Source organism: Gallus gallus, chromosome Z, assembly GCF_016699485.2.
Source record: "Gallus gallus isolate bGalGal1 chromosome Z, bGalGal1.mat.broiler.GRCg7b, whole genome shotgun sequence".
In the NCBI taxonomy this organism is placed as follows: Eukaryota; Metazoa; Chordata; class Aves; order Galliformes; family Phasianidae; genus Gallus; species Gallus gallus.
The window spans coordinates 22,425,373-22,447,907 of NC_052572.1; the positions used below are offsets into that span (position 1 = coordinate 22,425,373).

A 22,535-nucleotide genomic window follows, 5' to 3' on the forward strand; every position below is an offset into this window, starting at 1 on the left:
GGGGGGGAACGTGCCGTAGTTCCCCTCCGCGTCCTCTACGCTGTCGCACGCGCGCCCCCCACCGCGCAGCAGTGAGCGGTTCCCACGACTGCGGACGTGGCCGTCCGTTCCGCCGCGACGCCTGTGCCCTGGGCGTGCGCGTCGGTGCGCGGCCTGGCCTGGGTCTGCCTTGGCGTCGGCTGAGGATGAGGGGTCCCTGGGGCGGGGGAGGCCGCCGCTGAGCGCGCGCCCGGCCGCGGGCCTCTTCCCGCGCGCCCCTTCCTTCGCCGCGGCATGGAGGAAAAGTACAGCAGCCAGGCCCTGGCCGGCGGCGGCGTGCTGGGGCCCGTGGATGTGCCCAGCGCCCGGTAACGATTGGGACGGGCGCTGTGCCGGGTGAGGGGGCCGCGGTGCGCCCCGCGCCAGCTGCCTCCATCCCCGCTGCCGCTGGGGAGCGGCGGGCGTCGCCCTGGGCCTGCCAGGCCTCGTCCTTGGTGGTGGGAACCGGGGCCTCCGCTCGGCGAGGCTGTGAGGGGGCAGCGAGAGGGTGAGGAGAGTGGTGCCTCGTGGCCCCAAATACCGATTTGCTCTGCTTTTATAGGTTAACTCGGTATATTGTGCTGCTGTGCTTCGCCAAGTTTCTGAAGGCGGTGGGCCTCTTTGAATCCTACGATCTCCTGAAAGCAGTCCATCTTGTGCAGTTTATTTTCATAGTGAAGCTGGGGTGAGTGCGCCACAGGTGAAGCCTTGTCTGCTGCAGCGCTGCACGCTTTGGCCGCAGAATGCTGTGTTGGTGTCAAGATGATGCCCTGCACTGTATCGTTGTAGGTCAGTCACGAAGGAAAAGACACTGCAGTGGATCCAGGAAATGCTGCGATTGTAGCAGTGTTTTCCTTTCTCTTCTGTGCTCAGAGTAATTTCAGAGATTGAAAGATTTTTGCCATTCTGGAATTGATGGTGCTATGACAGTACTGAGTATAGGAAACTCAGATGTGTCTGAATTTTCTTAAGGTGTGGAAGACTAGTACTTCTTGTTAAAACCTGTATGCTTGTAATTCTTACAAGTTTCAACTGATATTCTTACCTGATTGAGAGCTGAAGTGTAGAAACTGATAGCAACTATATAGAATCAACCTTTGTTAGGATGCACTCTGCATGATCCTATCTTATGTTCAGCTGATATGGTATGGAAGAGCATTTCTATAATAAACTTGGCAGCACTGGAGCGTTTGGAACCTCATTTTTCCCTTTTATTTCAATTTATTTACATTTCTGGGCTTCTCAGTAGACTGTTCCCAAACAACATCACCTTTTTTTCTTCATCACTTACTCTTGATTGCAATTGAGGAAGAAACATTGATTTCCAACACAACTTTTTATTCAGTATTCCATATATAAGGAGGCCTTTGGGCATGTATCTTGCTAACAGAAGATCTGTTAGTAATACTGTACTAAAATTTCCACTAAAAACTTCTCTGAGATCAGTTATTTTGATTCTTGTAAACAACAGGTAGACTTCTTCAAGCAGAGCACTGACAACAGGTCAAGGGGAGGGATTGTCTCACTTTGCACTGCACTAGTGTTGCCTCACCCCACCACTGCGTGCAGGTTTGGCTGCCACAGTATAAGAAGGACATAAAACTATTAGAGAACATCCAAAGGAAGTCTACGAAGAGGATGGTCTAGAGGAGTGGCTGAGGCCCCTGGGTGTGCTCAGCACAGAGGAGAAGAGCTGAGGGGAGGCCTCATGGTGGCTGCAGCTCCTCACAGGGAGTGGAGGGGCAGAGCTGAGCTCTGCTCTGTGTGACAGCCACAGGGCCCGAGAGAACAGCATGGAGCTGTGTCAGGAGGGACAGCTGGGGGTTAGGAAAAGACTCTTCATAAGGTAGTTGGGCACTGAAACACTGTGCAGGGCAGTGGTCACAGCCCTGAGAAGCTGGAGAGTGTTTGGACAGTGTTATCTGACACAGGGTTTGAATTTTAGGTGATAGTATGTGGAACAAGGAGTTGGATTTGATGACCCTTGTGGCTCCCTTCCAGCTCAGGACTTTGTCGAGATGTTGTCATTGACTGTTCTCAGAAGAATTTATATGTAAAATTGACTGGAACCGAAGTCCAGTTATCATCAACAGGGATCTGACACAAATAATGCATCAGGGAAAATGCAATGTGCAAATGTGACACTGTAGTGAAGAATATAAGGGAAACTTGTAAAGTAGTCCTGATGTGAGGGGACACCTAGTTATTTAGCACTGATCTGAATAAAAAGCTGACTGCTAATATATTAATAGAGAAAACTTTCTCCTTTTAACAGGTCTGCATTTTTTATGGTCTTATTTCAAAAACCATTTTCTTCTGGAAAAGTGGTAACCAAGCATCAGGTGAGTTGACATGCAGTAATAACTCACATTTTTGTAGATGTTCTTGACAACGTGGCTGTTAACAGAAGTCACCCAGAAAGAGGAACAGAGGTTACTCCACTTGGTGGATGTCATTGCGATTTCTAGAAGTGTTTAACTGACTTAGTATCTACTGCACTGTAAAACACAGTAGCATTTTTAGCTTTTGTCAGCTCTTGCAGAAAGTATGGTGAAAAGTCTGATCTTCAGTTCCATGCAGGCATATGTTTTGTGGACAAGACTTTTGAAAAAAGTTTACTTAGCTGCCCTCAGCAGTTCCAAACAGCAATTTCCAGACTGTCAGAGTCAAAAATGCGCCAGTTGTGTGCCCCTACCCCATGAGTGCTCTTTGCATCATGTATATGTTGTGTAATGGGAAGCCAGTCTGGCTGCTCTGAGCTACACTGGGTTCCTAGGATCCCAGGAATTCAGAGCAGAGCTCAAATTGCAACTTTCTAATTTGTAGGAAATAACTTTTTTCCCATTTGTTCTATATTCACAGGAATGTGACACATAGTAAATATTTGTAGAATTAAGATTTTAATCTCTTATCTTGAATATTTTAATCTGGTGCCGTATGTGTTTATCATGCACAATAGATAACCTGTCAAAATGCTATTTTGTTAATAGACTTGAATTTTCTCAGCATTGATGTAAAAGGGTTTTTAAAGAATTCTCTTGAGGATTGTATCAGAGAATCTAGTGCTCTGTCAGAAAAGAAATTTTCAAAAAATCGGGTTCAGAGTATGTGCAAAATAGAAATGCAAGCTGCCTGACAAAGTAGGTAAGAGGAAAATAATTATACTCTAATTTTTGTAGAACTTGCAGAGCATATGTTTTCCTGTCCATTTCAACAGCCATTGTGCTAAAAGAATGTTAATGTTGAGTTGTTTCTTTTGAAACTGTGGAGAAAATAATAACAAAATACCTTTCTTTTATAGTGGATCAAAATTTTTAAGCATGCTGTTGTGGGATGTATCATTTCACTCTTATGGTTTTTTGGCCTAACTCTTTGTGGACCACTGAGGTAAATATGTATTTACTGTAAATAATGTTTTGTCTTTTTGAACTCATTTATTTAATCTTTGCCTTTGTTTTTCACTTGTATCTGTCAGACCCATGGCTTATTTTTTGAGATTTTAAATGAGCCTTTCTACTTTTTCCTCTGTGCTACTTGGGAAAAACCACTGACAATTTTCTGTACATCTTTTAATTTCCTTTATTCATTGTTGGACAAGATGCCATTGAAATTCTTGATAGTGCTGAAACTACTGGTGTGAGTGATACAGAAGGAACACTATTACACTGACTGTGGTTTTCATTGTTGCCTTAGTCTCACTAGTAAACTCACTAGTGTATATAACTTTGAAATTCACAGCTTGACAGCTAGTGACAGGAGTTTGTATTATTCAGCTGGGTGACTAGAATTCCTTTCCCCATTTGTTTCAGGGCAGTGTTTTAGTCTCATTCCGTGCCTCTGCTGTATTGGAACTGGGTAGCATTAGTGCACATCTTCCAAGTAAAATTACTTGTGCTGTTTGTTAGCACGTAGGAATAGGTAGCAATAAAAGAATGACAAAGACAGAGATTAGCAACTTAGAAAAACACCTTTACTTAGAGGGAATGTAAAGCTTAAAGTCTTAAATTTTATGAATTTGAAGCTTTATTGTCTGAACATCAGAAAGCATACCTAAGAAAAATATGATTTCTTTAAGAAATACTGTGATGGTTTTCTGAATGCTGTGTCTTCCCAAGAAGAATCAGTAACGTGGTCCCTACTTGGCTGTATTTTTCAGCAAAGAACAGCAGAGAACGTTTGTAGATTTAACCCTGACTGCTTTCTTGTGTTCTGCCCTGGAAGGCTGTTGCAGCTTGTTAGTCAGCCTTTGCTACCCGAAGGAGGTAGTGTGCAAGTCAGAATAAAGAGGTTCTGAGCTTGCTTTAGCTAGTTGAATGATCAACACTTCAGTAAACAGGATGTCACACAACAGAACAGGACCTCTTTTTCTGGGAGCCAGAAACTTAGTTTTGGAGGAGATATTAAATGGGAGTAATATTTCCATCCTGAGCAAGTGAGTATCTTCTTGTACTACTTGAAGGAAGTGATAATTTAATCGATAAATGACAAATTTTGATCTATTACTTGACTCTGGAAGTTGTTCTGTGATATGTCTAGCTGTCACCAGTTAGATACTTCGCTGGTGAAGACAAATAGATATGCAGCTTTTGAGTTGTTTAAGCTTGCTGTTGAAGTAGCAGGATCAGTCTCTCACCTTTGCTATTGAAATTTAGGTGAAATATATCATGCTCATGAAGCAAACTCCTCCTAAATGGACATGAGTGTTTATTTAACTTTTTGTTGTTGTTGTTTTTTTAAATAGAACACTGTTGCTGTTTGAACACAGTGATGTGGTTGTGCTGTCACTCCTTAGTGTCTTGTTCACAAGCTCAGGTGGAGGACCAGCCAAGGTATTTAAACATGGTGACTTTTTTGCCAGAAGTTAAAAATACATCAATGCTATAAATACAATTATCACTTCACCCAGAACGTACAAAGTTCTAGACCTGTTTTCATCATAACCGTGTGGGTTTTTTTTAGTTTAATTACTGGTGAGATTTTAAGTATACTGACTGAAGTAAGAAATATGACACCCAGGGGGAAGCAGTGGGTGAGGCTGCTTGAGATCCATGACAGCAATCTGAGAACTTTTTTTGGGTGTGAAAGGGAATGTTGAGAATGATTTTTGCACTGCAGCATTCTTTGTAATGGGATTTGGGATTCAAGCAACCCAAATACATGTCAAGGACATTTATGTATATAGTACTCCTGGCCTTTGGGCACTGAAGTCAGCAACACAGCTTTTAGATCCCTACATGACCTATTCAATGTCTGTAGCTTTTCATATGCTTTATTTTTCTGACAAAAAGTTTTGAGTGCTTTTGTTTCTGTATGAGTCTGTAGGTACTGAGTTTTTGGCCCTGTGTTTCATTTAATCAGAGATATATACTTAAGACATCTTTTGTCTTGAGTTCCATCGTGTGCAGCTTCACAGTGTATTCTCTAATTGTGCCCAACCCTAAATGGAGTGAGCTGATCCCAATGCCTAGCAGCCTTCACCACCTGAATTCAAAAACAGCGATGGCTGGAAGAAGATTATTTATGATGTCGTGTACTTGAGGATGGAGTTTTTTGCTGTGTAAGAGAAAGGCTGGCTTTGGTGCTGCCTCGAACTGAGAATTTCACAATTTGTCTTGTAACTTCTCTTGGAGTCCCTCAATCATTTTTACTTGTATCTTAGAGCGGTATAAACAGCCCAAGTAACTACTTTGATGCCCGGCCCCTCATCCCCTTCAAACTGATATTGTTTAGGGCATTCAGCATGAGACCGTTCATCTAGGAGAAAAAGTCTTTTTCTAATCATTGACTCTAGGAGTAGATTTAGAGCTTCAGAAAAGTTCTTTGGTTACACCTAGTTGTTCAGATACATGTCTAAGAAAGCAGAAACAATGGATTAATAACCTCATCCTCTGAGTGTTTCAGCTTTATGGAGTGAACTGTGGTAAAAGGAAGTCACTTGATTTTCCAAGACAGCAATGTGATATAGCTGTGTTTGACTTCAGAGGATGAATTGTAATAACAGTTTTTAGCTGTAGATGTCAGGGTTTTGTCAAGATGATGAGTACTAAAACTGCAGTTTTCAAAGTCAGGGTAGTGAAAGCTCAGGCAGCTGGGATTTTTTTTTTTTTTTTAATCACAGAACTGAAGGGATTGGAATGGACCTCTAGAGATCAGTCAAGTCCAACCTCCCACTAAAGCAGGTTCCCTACAGTAGGTTGCACATGTAATCGTTCAGATGTGTCTTGAATATCTCCAGAGGAGACTCCGCAATCCCCCTGGGCAGCCTGTTCCAGTGCTCCATCACTCTTGCAGTAAAGAAGTTCATAATTACTTTTGTCCCTACCTCATATAAGCAATTGCAGAGCTCTACTTTCTTAGAGCCTTTGTGCAGGGCTGTAGCCTTTGCTTCTCATAAGACAAAATTCTACGGTCTATCCAGTAGATCTTGTTTATGACTTCTTGACACTACAAAGCATTAAATCATTGGACATTCGTAGGTGTACATTCTGGCTGGAAGAACTAGACTGTTAATAAAGAAAGTTTGAAGTTTTCAAGATTCAGTCTTCTTGCTTTTAACAGTCATGATTTATCCTGAGTTATACAGCAAATCTGAAAACTAGAATAAATGAGAAATTATATTGTCAATGTCAGCTTTTTCCAAAAATGCTTTTTTCTGATACTTTTCGTATTGAACTAAAGTATACTTGCATGGTGGTGGGAGGAGGAATCTCCTGGAATTTTTTAAATCAAACTGTTGCAGGATGTTGTAATGCATTTATTATTCTTTTTTCTCCAGACAAGAGGTGCTGCATTTTTCATCATCGCTGTCATCTGCCTTCTGCTTTTTGATAATGATGACCTCATGGCTAAAATAGCAGAACATCGTATCCTTCTTGCTTACCACAAGTGTTCACTACTAACGGAGTAGGGAGAGTAGATTAAGTTGAATGAACTATATTGCAAGTATTTATATTTTTATTGATAGAAATTGTAGTTTATGAGAATATTGTAGCATAAGATTTTACTTTCCATGTAGGTACCGGTATTTGTCATCAAATTAATGACATTGCTTGCTTTGTTGATAAAATCTGTAGCTGTGCTCTAAATTCAGTAGTAACTAATGGCCACCTTCCAATTTGCACATATCAGACCATTGTGGATTGTTATACACCTTCTAGATTAGCTTTCATTTTTTTGAGATTGTGTACATGATGACTGTAGCCCAACTGTGTGCAGTATATGGTTGGCAGCCTAGCTGGCAGTCTTTCTTGTTTAACCAGAAAAGTTGTTCTTATGCTTTGTAAACACCGTAGAAGTGTCAGTACCATTTCTAGGCTGAAAAATGATGTGAAGTAGCCTGCAGTCATTCCAGAAATGGTGAAGTTTAAACTGCACGTGGAAGCTTACTAACATGCTTCCAAAGCCACTGAGTAGATTGGATATGATTTTAATATAAGTTTCCAGGTCTTCTCATCATAGTAAAGTGTGCTAGAAAAAGGGTATGTATCTAAGGATGGGAAGTAACAACACGGTCATATAGATGATGACAAAGTGAAAGTAAACTTTTTTGAGGAAAGGTGAAAACATGGAATCAAGAATGCCAGTGATATATTCAGAAATAGTACTGATGAATCAACCAAATTTTAAGTAAATTCATTAAGTGCTCTTTAGAAGTAGTTTTTCCATAAGCTACGACTAGTGGAACATTTGCTGGATTGTGTTTGTCAATTGTTCTTAGTTTTATAAAGTTTAAATGTTTATAAACTAAAAAAAGTGTAGATCATATCCTAGGCACATCACTGTTTTAGTGCTTCTACTAAATTTCAGTACTATTGAGTATATTTTTCTAAGTCTAGTTGCCAAGATTAACATGAACTCTGTTTTATGGCTGCTATGCAATATTTAACAGTGTCTGTGTTCTTGTGTTTTAAAATATTTATAACTATTTTCTGTGGAAAACATTTTCATCTTTCCTGACTTTTAAGGACCTTTGAAACTTGTAATGTTCAGTTTGCTTACTTCTGGTTTCAGTGATCTTTTAGTACCTCTGTCTGTCTTTTGCATTAAAAAAAATAATCAAATGAAATCCTTCCTTAATTTTATTTAGCTGAGGGACATCATGACAGTGCTCTTACACATGTTCTGTATACAGTCATTGCTTTCCTGGGTGTTGCAGATCACAAGGTAAATGACTTACGATGTTTCAGTACGTTATTATGTACTTGAGTTTTGTAGGTAAAAATTTCTGCAGCTCAGAATTCGAAATCAAAAAAGAAAGATCAGCACTGCAGTCACAAATCAGAACTAAATAAGCCCTGTAAATTTTGCATCTTAACCAAGGGCAAGATTGGTTTCATCTGAGCGAGAATGTATAGCAAGCCAGTCCCTACAAAATACTCGTATAGCTGATAAGCACTTTCCTTAACACATACGTTAAAAAGTCTCATTAAAATTATCATAAAACACTCAATTTAATCAGTATTTTGGATTTTGTAATGTGTTGCATACAAGATACTTCTTACTCACTTTTCCAGTCTATGTTTTGTTTCTGCTTTATCTTTTCCCAGTGTTCTCCTTTAGACACTTGAATTTGAAGACACATGTTCTGATACTTCTTATTATGTTGTCCTACTGTAATGAGTGGGAACTGTAAATCAGAACTGTACTGGTATAGGTTTGACTAGGCTGAGTGAGTTGTACTGTTAGCTTAGTCTTGTTACTAAATTTCGTGCATTGATCCATAAAATAGATGAAAAAAATCTAGAACAGCTGAGGAAGTTTTAATATCAGAATAACTTTGACGTTTGGGAGACTGGTTAACTGCAAAAATCAAGTATGATCTAAGAGAGATATTGTATGTGGAGTATCTTATGATTTGTTAATAGGAGAGTCTTGAAATACTGTGAAGAAATATGTTACAATGCAATTATGCGAATGAAAAGGTTGTGAAAGTATTAGAACGAAGCCAAAGTGGCATGACTCCTTTGAGACTGTGTACTTTCAATGCTTTTCTTTTCTTTTTTATAATGGAAGATGTTGTGAATACTACTAAGGTACAATCTTATATGCTGCATTATTGCTTTAACTAGAATAACGATTAGAGCAGGCCTGTCCAACCAACATCCCATAAGTAAAGTACAGCCCAGCCCAGTATGCACTGTGGTACACTGACTAAACTCAGTCCTTTGAACAGCAAAAAATAGGTATCCTTGCTCTCCATTTTGATTTAAAAAAAATAAAATAAAATTGAGAATAGGTTTCAAGATTGCCAAAAAAATATGTATTTTTGGTATATTTGCAACTCCATTTTCACTTGACAGAAATACATTACCTGTGAATTTTCATGTGGAATGTATAGAGTTGCATTCAGATATTCAACTCAAAAATTTGGTCTTGTCTCTTTACTAGACTCTTGTAAGCCTTCTCTTACCAGAGAGAAATATCCTTCCCCAACCAGTCATGCCTCATTCATCACTTTTTGGCAGTACGCACACTGGTGAACTGCTCTTGTAAAAGATGAAGTACAGAAAGAGTAAAATTCCATCAAAAATCTCTGATGAACACCTGGAGACCTCACTAAGAATTGCAGCTGCTGCCATTGAACCAGGGTGATGCATTATTTGCAAAAAAACAATTCAGATACTCCACCACTTGTATGATTTTGTTGCTCTCTTTAACTAAAAAGATTAAAATAAGTTTTGTTACTTACATGTATTGACTATATGATACATTTTACAAGGGCTGCTCTGAAAGTAATGCCTCCTATTTTATTATTTTGGCCCATAGCCCCAGAGGCAGGTGCTGGTGGTATGGCAGTGGAAGTTGAACTTTCTCACCAGTATTCCATTGCATTTTGTTGCCTTGTACAGATGGCAGCAGAGGAGCAGTTCGACAAAATGACATCAGACATAGGCACATGAAACAAAGCTATGTCATTGAATTCCTACACATGGCACAAACATTCCTACAAATGGCACCCACTGACATTCACTGATGCTTGCTAAACATTTATGGAGACCAAATAGTGGATATAAGCACAGCAATGCAGAGGGTGGTGCATTTCAGCAGTGGCAGCAGTGACAGTGTCACCTCCACTGTACAGATTTTTACAAGTGCAGCATGCAGGCTTTTGTTCATCACTGGTGAAAATGCATAGCTAATGACGGTGACTATGTTGAACAGTAGTGTTTGGTAGGTGAAAATTTGCTCTATCAAATAGTATTATTGTTGTCTCTGTGTCTGTTGTAGTTTCCATAGAAATAAAAGGGAGACATTACTTATGTAGCAACCTACATATTTTACATGCAGCCCAAGACAATTCATCTTCACTCAGTGTGACCCAGGCAAGCCAAAAGGTTGGAAATCCGTGAATTAGATGAAATATACTGTCTTTGTTTTCTGTTGATAAGGAAAGCAAATGACTTTGTTTGGAGTAATGAGGAGGCTTTCACTTTTGTGGCTCATGAGAAGATTGACAGGATCTCTCTTTGTTTCCAGGGAGGAGTGCTGCTTCTGGTACTGGCACTGTGTTGCAAAGTTGGTTTTCACATGGCTTCTCGAAAGCTTTCTGTCGATGTAGGTGGAGCCAAACGTCTTCAAGCTTTATCTCATCTTGTTTCTGTGCTTCTGTTGTGCCCGTGGGTCATTGTCCTCTCTCTGACAACAGAGGTAAGATAGAAAGCACATGCTACAAAAAATAGATCATTTTTTGTAATTCTTTTTCTTATGAAATGCAACTTAAGAATGTTTTAAATGAAAGATTTACAACCACCAAAGTTGTCCCTTTTTTTTTTTTTTTTTTTTTGAGAGAGAGAGAGTGCGCTCTGTATGAAATGGTTCCTCTGCGTTTTAATGTACATATTTGTGTGATACTTTCATAGAAACATAGAATGGCCTGGGTTGAAAAGGAGCACAGTGATCATCTAGTTCCAACCCCCCTGTTATGTGCAGGGTCGCCAACCACCAGACCAGGATGCCCAGAGCCACATCCAGCCTGGCCTTGAATGCCTCCAGGGATGGGGCATCCACAACCTTTCAGGCAACCTGTTCCAGTGCATCACCACCCTCTGTGAAAGACTTCCTCCTAATATCTAATCTAAACCTCCCCTGTCTCAGTTGAAAACCATTCCCCTTTGTCCAATCACTATCCACCCTCGTAAACAGCCATTCTCCTTCCTGTTTATATGCTCCCTACAAGTATTGGAAGACCGCAATGAGGTCTTCCCAGAGCCTTCTCTGCTCCAAGCTAAGCAAGCCCAGTTCCCTCAACCTTTCCTCAAAGGAGAGGTGCTCCAGCCCTCTGATCATCTTAGTGGCCCTCCTCTGGACCTCCTCCAAGAGCTCCATGTCTTTCCTGTGCTGGGAGCCCCGGGCCTGGACACAGTACTCCAAATGGGGCATCACAAGAGCCGAGTAGATGGGGACAATCACCTCCCTCTCCCTGCTGGCCACCCCTTTTTTAATGCAGCCCAGAACACAGTTGGCCTTTGGGGCTGCAAGTGCACACTGCTGGCTCATGTCCAGCTTCTCATCTACTGGGACCCCCAAAGTCCTTCTCCGCAGGGTTGCTCTCAAGGAGATCTTCCCCCAGTCTGTATAAATACCTGGGATTCCCCCAGCCCAAGTGCAGCACCCTGCACTTGGCCTTATTGAACCTCATTAGGTTCACATGGGCCCACTTCTCCAGCCTGTCCAGGTCCCTCTGCATGGCTTCCCTTCTCTCCAGTGTATTGACTACGCCACTCAGCTTGGTGTTGTCTGCAAACCTGATGGGGGTGCACCCAATGCCATCATCTGTGTCAGTGATGAAGATATTGAACTTTATTTCCTCTTTTATGTGATAACATTATTTTGTATTTCTACCTTCACATATATCCTGGGTTCTTTTACTAGCATTGAACAGGAATAATTACTATAAATGCATGGCTTTCCCCTCTTCCCTCCCTCCCCACCCAGTAGGAATACAAATTATATTGTAATTTAAAAGATATGTTCATTTTGTCCTCCTGATTAGGGATAATAGAATGATGCAAACACTGCATTTCACACAGTTCTGTTTTTAAGCATGGGAAAGCTTTAAATAAGTTATAGGAATGCTTATTACCTACATTTGTCTTTCTATAGCTTGATTGTTTTATATGATGTTTGGTTTTACAGTTTTATATGATCAGTTTGAAATACAGAAGTACTGACGGATCACTGAAGGGATTTTTAATGAAAGTGGACTGGATGAAAGTGGTGTAATGGTAAATAATCCTGTTTGAAATGTGTTTTTCTTTTTTCTGTTGTTGCAGAGCAAAGTTGAGTCTTGGTCTTCTCTCATCATGCCTTTCATAACAGTGATATTTTTTGTTGTGATTTTGGATTTCTATGTGGAGTCCATATGCTCTGTCAAGATGGAATCTTCCAAATGTGCTCGATACGGATCCTTCCTTATATTCATTAGTGCACTGCTTTTTGGCAACTTTTGGACACATCCAATAACAGACCAGCTTCGAGCTATGAACAAACCAGCCCACCATGAGAGCACAGAACACGTTCTTTCTGGAGGAGTGGTAGTGAGTGCTGTATTCTTCATTTTATGTACGTATTCATATTTCTCTTTTAAAAAAATCTGTTATCCATGTTTCTTGGAAGCCAGTGAGAAAATAGCAGTATGCAAAATGCTTTTGAATGAGTTTGTGTGGATTCTTTTGGATAAAAATAGCGTGCAACTTTGCACCCTCTTACTGTACGAAAAACAAAACAAAAAAGAAAACAATGCAGTGTATCTGCTGAGGAAGTAATTAATGTAATCTTACTTAGTAATGAAATATAATGATGAGCCTTAAGATGAAGTTGACAATCAGTTTACTACCTTGTAATTTCATGTTATCTATGGCTATGATATAACAAATTGTTTATAAGCTTCACAGCTATTTCATATAAATAAAAATTTCAATATTTTCTTTGCAGCGGCCAATATCCTGTCCTCCCCCTCCAGGAAGGGGCAAAAGGGCACCCTTATTGGCTATTCTCCTGAAGGCACTCCTCTATATAACTTCATGGGTGATGCAATACAGCAGAGTTCTCAGTCATTACCACGTTTTATTAAAGAGTCATTGAAACAGATTCTTGAGGAGTATGATTCTAGGCAGATCTTCTATTTCTTGTGCCTAAATCTGGTAAGCCTGCCTGTGTTTTTTTTTTTCAGCTCAGTTATACAGTATGAAGAGTTATTCTTTAAATGATTCCTGTGATTGATTTATTGATTGAATGGTTGTTTTGTTTTTAAGGGGTCCTTGTTAGTGTAGTTTCATTAGATAGAATCTTAAAATTCAAGATTCTTATGCTAACCTTACAGTAAGTGGCAAGTTACATTGATTTGTTAGCATAGTGGAGCACTGATTCTGTGTGTAACTAGTTTACCAGCAAGTAAATGTGTGTAAGAATAGCAGGTTCCTGTTCAAGACTGAGGTATGTCAGTGTTACCAGCAGATAAGATGAAACTAATGAGGCGTAATAATAAGAGTGGGATTGAGTAATCCAATCTTGGAGTAGACTGTTTCTAACAGTTTTTATTTCTAGCTCCCCTATCTTGAAGAGCGAAGGGTTGGGCAGTGAGCAAGATTGATAAAATTTGCAAAGCTCTCTGCCACTTATGTAGGAGAATAGTGGGTAAAAAATGAAGTATCAATTAAAACTTTTAAGGAATTGCATTATGGAATTTGAAAGATGAGAGAAGAAGTATACAGGCAGACCAGTTAGTAAAGAATAATAAATGAAAAGTATATCCTTCTGAACACTAACTTCTAATATGGAAACAGTCCGATAATCAGAGAAGGTTCTTGGTTTTTTTTTTCTTTTTTAATTCTTCTGTTTTGGAATCTGTAGGAGAACTGGTAGCAGTTAATTTGGTCAATTACTAGAGTATGTACATGGTTACTTATTTCAGCCACTCAGATGCTGATACTTTACTCTTTACATAAGGTGCTTAGGCTAGTCTGACATGAAGAACAGCTACCTTCTTTAGATGTTTATAACTTGTGAAGCATGTGTTCGTAGATGTATGACCAGGATCACAGAATCCCAGAATGGCTGAGGTAGGCAGGGACTGCTGGGTCCATCTGATCCAACCGCTTCTCAAGCAGGGACATCCAGAGCAGTGTGCCCAGGTCTACGTCCAGGCAGATTTTGAAGATCTCCAAGGGGGAGACTCTGCAGCTTCTGGACAACTTATGCCAGTGCTCAGCCACCCACACAGTTAAATAGTGTTCCCTTAAATTTAGACAGAATTATAAAAACTATTTTTTTTCTAGTTCAATTTTTTTTTTTTTTTTCAATTACTTACACTGGCTCTTGGAAATAAGTCTGTATGTAACTGCCTTGAGTCTCCCATTTAACTCCAATAGCTAGACCTGTTTTGCTCATCCTGACATGTTTTGTAAACGCTCTATGCAAAACATGGATTAACAGCATTGATTTTGATGCTCATGATTGGTAAGATTAAAGTAGTTACAGTGTTTAATGACAGTGCATACATATTTGTCTCCATAATTGTCATTTAAAATTCTAAGTGAAAACTTGGATTTATTTATTTACTCATTCATCTGTGGCTTTTGGAAGGGTGGGCTCCCTTGGAGAAAGAAAATGGTCTGGAAATACTTTGAATAATACAATTTGAAAACTAGGAAACATACCACGAAGAGGTTTCTCTGCTAACTGACAAGACATTAAATTACAATGTAATCTTCCAGGAAAAACTTAAACTCCTTTTCATTTCAGGCTTTCACTTTTGTGGAGCTTTTTTATGGAGTATGGACCAATAGCCTTGGTCTTATATCTGATGGATTTCACATGCTTTTTGATTGTTCTGCATTAGTGATGGGGCTTTTTGCAGCTCTGATGACAAGATGGAAAGCAACTCGCATATTTTCCTATGGGTATGTATATTAACTCCATTAAAGACTATCCAAAAATTATTCTACTTGCTTATTTTCAAAATGTCCCACTGTAAATATATGTTCAGGATGCTTTTAATCGTGCGTGCTTCTTTGGTTCTTTTGCTGTGTCTTGTCTCTACTCCATTCGTGTTCATGTCATTCCACTGTTACCACAGCTAAAAAGTGTGTGAGATCTGATGAGCGTTAATCTCTTTCACTGTAAATACTATATAGAAACGTTCTCACTGTATATGTGTACAGTGTATGTGTATATGTTCTAACAGTATGTTGAAAGTCAGTGCTCATGTGGGGATTTCATGTGCACTAGTGTAATTAAAAGTTATTGAGCCTGAAGCCCTACATGTACAGTATATATTAAAAAATACTTGTTATTAAAATTTTCTGCTATTGATCTATGAACAGTTGCAAGCTACCCACTTATTGGTCAAAAATAAATAGCCCAGACATTAAGGTAGGATTTCACAGGACCGAGGAAGAAAAAAGTATATCAAAGTTGTATTAAATATGTTAAAATTTAATATAACTTCGAAATTTGTGCAGGATACTCGTTCATTGCTTTCAAGTGCTGATATTGTCTTTCAGATACGGACGTGTAGAAATTCTCTCTGGTTTTATTAATGGCCTCTTTTTGATGGTAATCGCTTTCTTTGTTTTCATGGAGTCAGTGGCCAGACTGGTAGACCCTCCAGACATAGACACAAATATGCTAACTGTAAGTTTTATTGTTACATATGGATACTGTTTTGCAGTTAATTGATGGTTTATTTTGATCTTAAAAAAAAAAAAAAGACTGAAATTGCATGCTCAAGAAGTCTAAACTGTGTCTTGATTCTCCACTGGATAATTATAATTTTGAAATCCAGACCACAGGTAATTTTAAATATGGAAATATATAGGATTGAATATAATTTAATTATTAAAGTTGTTTTTATTTTTTTTTCAAAGATGTTAAAACTGATCTTTTCAAATGGTTGGCTTTCAACAAAAAAAGATACTAAGAAAATAATCTGTACAAGACTAAACTTGGCTCTGCTATTGTGTATACCAATGTCAGTTAGTACAAAAAAGCTTCTGTATTTTTCTCTGAGAAATGTCAAAAGTCAGGATTTGTAACATAATAATGATTGCATTGCTATGGCATAAGTAATCATGAAGCTGCTGAGTAGTTAAGATAACAGTGTCTGTGTCTCACTACTTTCCATGCCCTCTCCGGGGGCTCCCTAGTTAAGTTTTCAGGCTTTCATTGCTTACTTCCAAACTCTTGTCATTTATTTTCTTCAAACCAAATTTTTAATTATAGAATTCCGAGAGTCTAAGCCTCCATTTATTGTACTTGTAGTTTCATTTGTATTATTCTCCCCCATACACATGAATTTGTGCTCTCTTCTAGCCATTTTGTTAACGAAGTTTTTCGTGTAGGTAAAATCAAATGTGTGCATTGCTGGATTTAAGGCCTGACTTAACTGAAGGCCTGATAGCCCCTGAGCATTTGCTTAACTTGTGTATTAGCTAAAATTACTCTATTGCAGATCACATGTTTTTCGAGAGTAGAATAATATGTAAGGAGAGAAAAATCACAACGAATAAACCAGTAGTTGTTGTCTTCAGTTAACTACAATTTTAGATACGTATACATGTCTTAAATAGATTTATACACATTTTTTCCCGCCAATGAATGAGGGTAACACAAGGCTTGTAGCCAAAACACTTTCTCTTTCTGGAAGTAAATAAAAACAAGTCTCCTTCTTGAAACTTAAGTTGCCACCTTCTCATGATTTGTGGGTATCAGGTGCTGCATTTTGGTGTTAGATGTTGGGTGGGATTTGGGGTTGGAATACGTAGTGACATCAAACATTTCTCTCCCTCTTACAGCCAGTCTCTGTTGGAGGGTTGATTGTAAACCTGGTTGGTATCTGTGCCTTTAGCCACGCACACTCCCACGGGGCTTCTCGTGGAGGCTGTCATTCACATGAGCACAGCCATTCTTACCATGGACACAGCCACAGCCATGGGCATGGCCATTCCCACAATGACCATGGGCACAGCCACGGACATTCCCATGTGTCCTCAGGAGGAGGCATGAATACCAACATGAGAGGCAAGTATGGATTGTTGAATCATAAATAACGTATCTGGTCTACAGCAGACTTGATGTTTTTCAGATTTAACCCCCATAGTACGTATCATTCTTGAAATCTCCCTCCAGAAATGATCTGGCAATCGAATAACACTGTATGCATTTATTTCTCAAAGGGTTTATTCATTAGTGAGTTTTACTTAAAGAACATAACTTGAATTATTTTTTCACATGGCTTTCTGAGATGTGGGTGATACCCAAGGACCAATGCAAACCATTAATCTGCAGTCTTTGTTAACGTTAATAACCTTAGTCATCATGAACCTTACTGAAAAAAAAAATGAAGTTACCATTTCTAAGTTCCACATAACAATGCGTCTCTGTCTATAAAGCTATTGCCATACTTCTAGGTATCATGTTACAGCTGGTTGTAAAAGCCCTGGGGGAAGTGATAAAGAAGCAGAAGAGCAAATGCAGACCATCAATCTGGGATATGAAGCAATATGCTTCTATTTGTGATTCAGAAGAAAAGGTGGTAAAGATGAAATTTTTTCCAAATCTAAAATTGGAAGCTGAGAAGGGCAGTACATATAAAATTTTAGAACAGCTACTTCTTAGACTCTTCTTCCCTATCAGTTAGAAGGCAGTTCTTTACCAACTGCATCACTTATATAAAAGTCTATAGAAGAATGACCTTTTGTGTAAGCTTGTCAGAGCATGTGCATTTTAGCTAAGTCTCCTATCTCACAGATTATTTTATATCAGTCATTACTTAAGTTGACTCTTCTGTTTTCAGGCATTATATTGTAATGTCTTCCCATCTCTAAAACTGTTCAGCATTCTTTTAAATCCTGGCCGTTAGTAAGTACTAGTCTTAGAAATGATTAGAAATAATTTTTTCTATACTGTGTCTGAGTTTACACTGGGAATGATGCCGGCCATTAAAGCACTATAAAGAATTATTCGTAAAGTTCGTAGACAGTCTTCTTAAAACTTTGAGCAGAGTTAGCCTACAGAAAAACAAATGATAGATTAGTACCTGTCAGTACGAGCAGGCCAGTGCATTCACAGTGATCTTTTTGTATTCTGTTGAAGATCAATAAGGACTGATCCCTGTCAAGGGAGTATGTATTAAACAAGTCCCACTAACAAAGTAAGACTGTATTTGTATGTGGTTTAATCTGTAAATGTCTACCTGCATTATTGTAATATACAGTGAAAATGCCTTTTCTTCCCAATGTTGATTTCTAATTAAATACTAGTTAAACTAAATGTTTTGTTTCATTTTGCAGCAGGTTAGGCAAGTGGCTTGAGGGAGGCTGATGTCATGAAAGTGAACGTGTTGCTAATGAACATCTATGTACATCTTAAGCAGAAATGTTCTTCTTAATCACTCATTGTGTTTTGTTTTCAGGTGTGTTTCTGCACGTGTTAGCAGACACTCTTGGCAGCGTGGGTGTTATAGTGTCTACCACGTTTATTCAGCAATTCGGATGGCTGATAGCTGATCCCCTCTGCTCTCTTTTTATTGCTACGTTGATTTTTCTCAGTGTTATCCCACTACTGAAAGATGCCTGTCAAGTGCTTTTGTTGAGGATACCTCCAGAACAGGAGAAAGATCTGCATGCTGCTTTAGAAAAGGTCAGAACTCCCTTCTACCCCAGATTTTTTATGCATCTCTGTGGGCCATTTGGGTCAGCTGTCCCTGCTGTGTGTCTTCCCAGTTTCTGGTCCACCCATAGCAGACTTTCTGGATTGGATCAAGGTTGGAAAAAGAGGAACTCTTGACAACCGTAGAGTCATAAAATGGCTTGGGTTGGAAGGAACCTCAGAGATCACCTACTTGCAACTCCCCTGCCGCAGGCAGGATTGCCAGCTGCTGGATCAAAAGCTAGAGCAGGTTGCCCGGAATCTACAACCCATGTTCAACAGCCAAAACACCAGCATGTTATCAACACTGTTTTAGCTACAAATCCAGAACAGAATACCATGCAGGCTGCTATGTCCCCACCAGGCCCAGCGCAAAGATCAATTTCTAAAAATGATGAATTATGGAAATATGTTTCTGAAAAACCTACAGCTGTGGTAACTGTACAGCTACCTATCCTAGATAACAATGTAACAGATACCCTATAAGTAACTTAAAGCCTAGACCAAAGTTGGTCTGCCCATAGATGTTTCTGAGACTCCAACAGTATTGTTTTTTAACTCATCCCTTTTCACATTGCTCTCTGCTCGGTTTTCCTTTGGCTTGTAACATCTAGTGTTCAACAGTATCGTGGTGGCCTCTAGGTGCTACGTTATTTCTCTATGTCTTAGCTGGAAATGCAGCTTTGTTTCCCTGTGGAGTATTTGTTATCAGTGCGCATGTAATTTGCATGTGCATGCAAGTTTAAAATGTGTTTTTGAAAATAATCATTGCTAATGTAAATTCTTTACAGATTCAGAAAATAGATGGAGTCATATCCTACAGAGATCCTCATTTTTGGTGTCATTCTGCAAGTGTTGTGGCAGGTACGATACATGTGCAAGTGGTATCAGATGTGATGGAGCAGAGAATTGTACAGCAGGTAAGGTGCAAAATTTTTAAGCTTTTTTTCATATTATTTCTTACTCTGTTATACTGTTTTTGTAAGCTGTTATTTAATGCCTTAGAGCTGGCCTCAAATGCTGTATTTGCCCTGATCTGCTGTCATAGAAGTGTTGTTTGCCAAAACTTATCCCAAAAGAAACAAAATACAAAAACAAAAAGAAAAAAAAAAAGAGTGAGGCAAACATGAATAGTGGAATTATATCTGCTATGAGAAAGGGAGGAGGAGGTTAGTTCCATGTTTCAAAACAGGCAAGTCTAGATGCTGACATGGGTTTGTTACTGACTTTGTAATACCTGTCAACCTTGGGTGCTTTTTTCTCAAACACCTTCAAAGGTTGTTTATTTCTTTATGTGATGTGCTGAGAATTTGCAGAAATTGCAGAGCCTTACTGTATGAAGCTATTCTTCACTCTGCCAGAAAATTGAAATTCTTTATGATGGTATTTTTGTAATCTGCAATATTTCGGAGTGACAATTGAGTAAGTTATTGTGATATGCTTATAAAGTGTAATATTAATGTTATATTCAGGTTACAGCAATTCTGAAAGATGCTGGAGTAAATAACCTAACTGTCCAAGTGGAGAAGGAAGCTTATTTTCAACACATGTCTGGCCTCAGTACAGGATTTCAGGATGTACTTGCAATGACTCAACATCTAGAATCCATGAAATATTACAAAGATGGGACTTATATAATGTGACAAAAAATATTTTAGCCAAAGGGTAGATGGTAAATCTGTAGGATTCCATGTCTGTATTATTTTTGTCTGGGGATATTGCACATACATGTACAGAAAAAAAATGTACTATAGTCTTGATTTTTTTAAGCACTGTATCTGTATTGAGATTGAGTCAAGATGCTTTTGTAAAGAAAATAAGGACTATAATATTTGCTGTATATGTGAAAATAATGGAAATCCTAAGTACTGTACATTGTGTGGTGTTAATTAAACAGAAATCTTACCACTGGTGGATGAACATTTATGTATTCCATGTGTATAGTATTAAGTATGGATCATCGTGTTCACAAATTTATTTTAGCAGTAAGAAACTGAAATAGTTTATACTGGGCTACAAACAGATTCAACTGAAAAATATTTTTCTTTCTTCCTAAAGTAGCTTGAAGACTGAATAAAAAATATTCACACATTTATTATGGGGAGTAAAAATTAAGCTGAACTCAAAGGTGAATTTTTTGCAGAGTTTAATAGGTAATAAGTAGACAGTTTTTATATTATGTCTCTGCATCTAGTACTGATTTATAAACCTAATTTTACTGCATCAGAGCAAATAGATGTTACCATTTTAAATTTACATCAAATTATTTCTTAAGGGGATAAATCCACATTAACCGTGAGAAACTCGAAAAAAAGATGCAGACAGTTTCTTTTGTTTGCTGGAAGGACTAAGAATCAAAAAACCTCTAAAAGAAGATGTACATTTTTGTGAATAACTGCAAACACAGTAGTTAGTAGCTTAAAGTCGTGAATTGGTGAGTATGCTAACACTCAGCAAATCTTTACTTCTGCAAGATGGATTGCTTTGTCATTTACTTGATTTTTATTGTAGAGAATAACAAGTTAGATGGACTTCATATTCTCATATTCTTAACTATTCCTGAGCTTTCAGATGTGCCAAAACCTATTTTACACTGGCAGTTAATAGATTAGGGAAAGCGACTGAGTGAACTGGCAGGTGAAATCTTTGCTGCTTGTGACTCAGTCTTTGCTAAAGTGCTATTCAGTTGCTTTTTTTTCTTTGAATTTTGTTCAAGATACGCTGTGGTGATTGAATATCTAGATAGTCAGAAGGGAAAGTCTTCCATTCTGGATAGGTAGTAAGGGCATGATTGAGCTATTAGATTTAAATATATATATATATATATAATTGAACTGTAACATAATACAGCTGCAGGTGCACTGTAGCAAATTACACTGATTATATATTACCCAAGGAAGTAGTCCAGGTTTAGAATGCCACACTGTAGTAGTCTGGGTCTTGGCAAGCTATTGAAACAAACTGTAAATTAAAAGTCACTGATGGGAAAGAAAAAGGATGTACTTAAGAAAGAATAAATGCATTTTGGGGTCTTGGAGAGGGCATATCTCTCCTTAGGGAAAACCTGTTTGCAGCATTCATAATATGTGTCTTCAGAGGCAGTTACCTTTCCATCTTCCTTTACCTCCTTCTCTTGCTTGAAAGCTCTTAAATATTTTCCTTGAAATTCAGGAACCAAGAGTTAGCAAGAGTGAGTACGTATTCCATAATTCTGTGTATCACAGCAGTCCTATCTTGTGATACTGCTTTCTTGTTCTACATACCTGTGTGTCGTAATAGAGACTTAATTCTTGATATTACTGAAATTAGGTAAAGTGTTTTAAATTTACTGTATCAGATCAGTTTTAGCAGCAGTACGGTCTGAAATATCCCTGAACAGTTCTGCTTGTGATCAGACTGTATATACAAACTGAGATGTTTCTCTTCTAACAGTTAAAGTTGGCATTCTGTTCTGTCCTGCTGGTGCTGTATTTGCCTGCAGGTGTTGTTTTGAGTTGAAAGACTACGGTCAGAAAGCATCTGAGTGTTGCTTTTATATGGGTTTGTGTAGTGAATGTTGATCATCCTGAAGTCCCTTATTTCCCAGGATGGTACTGCAGAACCAGCAGAATTCTCAAAGTCTGATGCCAGTTTCTCCAATTTCATGCCTTTTGCAGTATTTTTCTCACCTTCCCTCCTCTGCGAGGCTCATGGCAGTTCAGTGACTGTGCTGCACTTAAAGTTGTTTCAAAAGCATAGCAAATGGTTTCTGGTTTTGAAAACCATTTTCAAGCAAAAAGCTTCAGTTAAATGTAGCACTCGCTCTGAAGTGACTGCAGTGGCACTGACAGCATTTTACGAAACTGAGCACTACCCCAGTCTCAGTAGAT

At 38.7% G+C, this 22,535-nt stretch overlaps 1 protein-coding gene across 2 annotated transcripts; it reads left to right on the plus strand.

Moving 5' to 3' along the window:
• The first annotated feature begins 86 nt into the window (after positions 1 to 86).
• On the plus strand, positions 87 to 20,588 carry SLC30A5 (solute carrier family 30 member 5). 2 transcript variants are annotated; one of them, NM_001031419.3, is made up of 16 exons: positions 87 to 347; positions 581 to 703; positions 2,294 to 2,360; positions 3,320 to 3,405; positions 4,760 to 4,847; positions 6,794 to 6,881; positions 8,105 to 8,181; positions 10,495 to 10,665; positions 12,291 to 12,579; positions 12,952 to 13,160; positions 14,761 to 14,918; positions 15,522 to 15,651; positions 16,812 to 17,037; positions 18,431 to 18,657; positions 19,458 to 19,586; positions 20,139 to 20,588. In NM_001031419.3, the coding sequence occupies exons 1-16, from the start codon at positions 274 to 276 to the stop codon at positions 20,307 to 20,309; spliced, it is 2,313 nt and encodes a 770-aa protein (NP_001026590.2). In that variant the 5' UTR covers positions 87 to 273; the 3' UTR covers positions 20,310 to 20,588. The 2 variants fall into 2 exon arrangements, with proteins under 2 accessions (NP_001026590.2, XP_025000475.1); XM_025144707.3 differs by lacking the exon at positions 87 to 347 and having other exon boundaries at positions 690 to 807; positions 20,139 to 20,586.
• Positions 20,589 to 22,535: the final 1,947 nt, after the last annotated feature.

Excerpts from the sequence above, each read along its gene's own strand:
- SLC30A5 (NM_001031419.3), top strand. The coding sequence starts at position 274 with ATGGAGGAAAAGTACAGCAGCCAGGCCCTGGCCGGCGGCGGCGTGCTG. Across the intron at positions 2,361-3,319 it reads AAGTGGTAACCAAGCATCAG|TGGATCAAAATTTTTAAGCA; the intron begins GTGAGTTGACAT and ends TTTCTTTTATAG. Across the intron at positions 10,666-12,290 it reads TCCTCTCTCTGACAACAGAG|AGCAAAGTTGAGTCTTGGTC; the intron begins GTAAGATAGAAA and ends CTGTTGTTGCAG.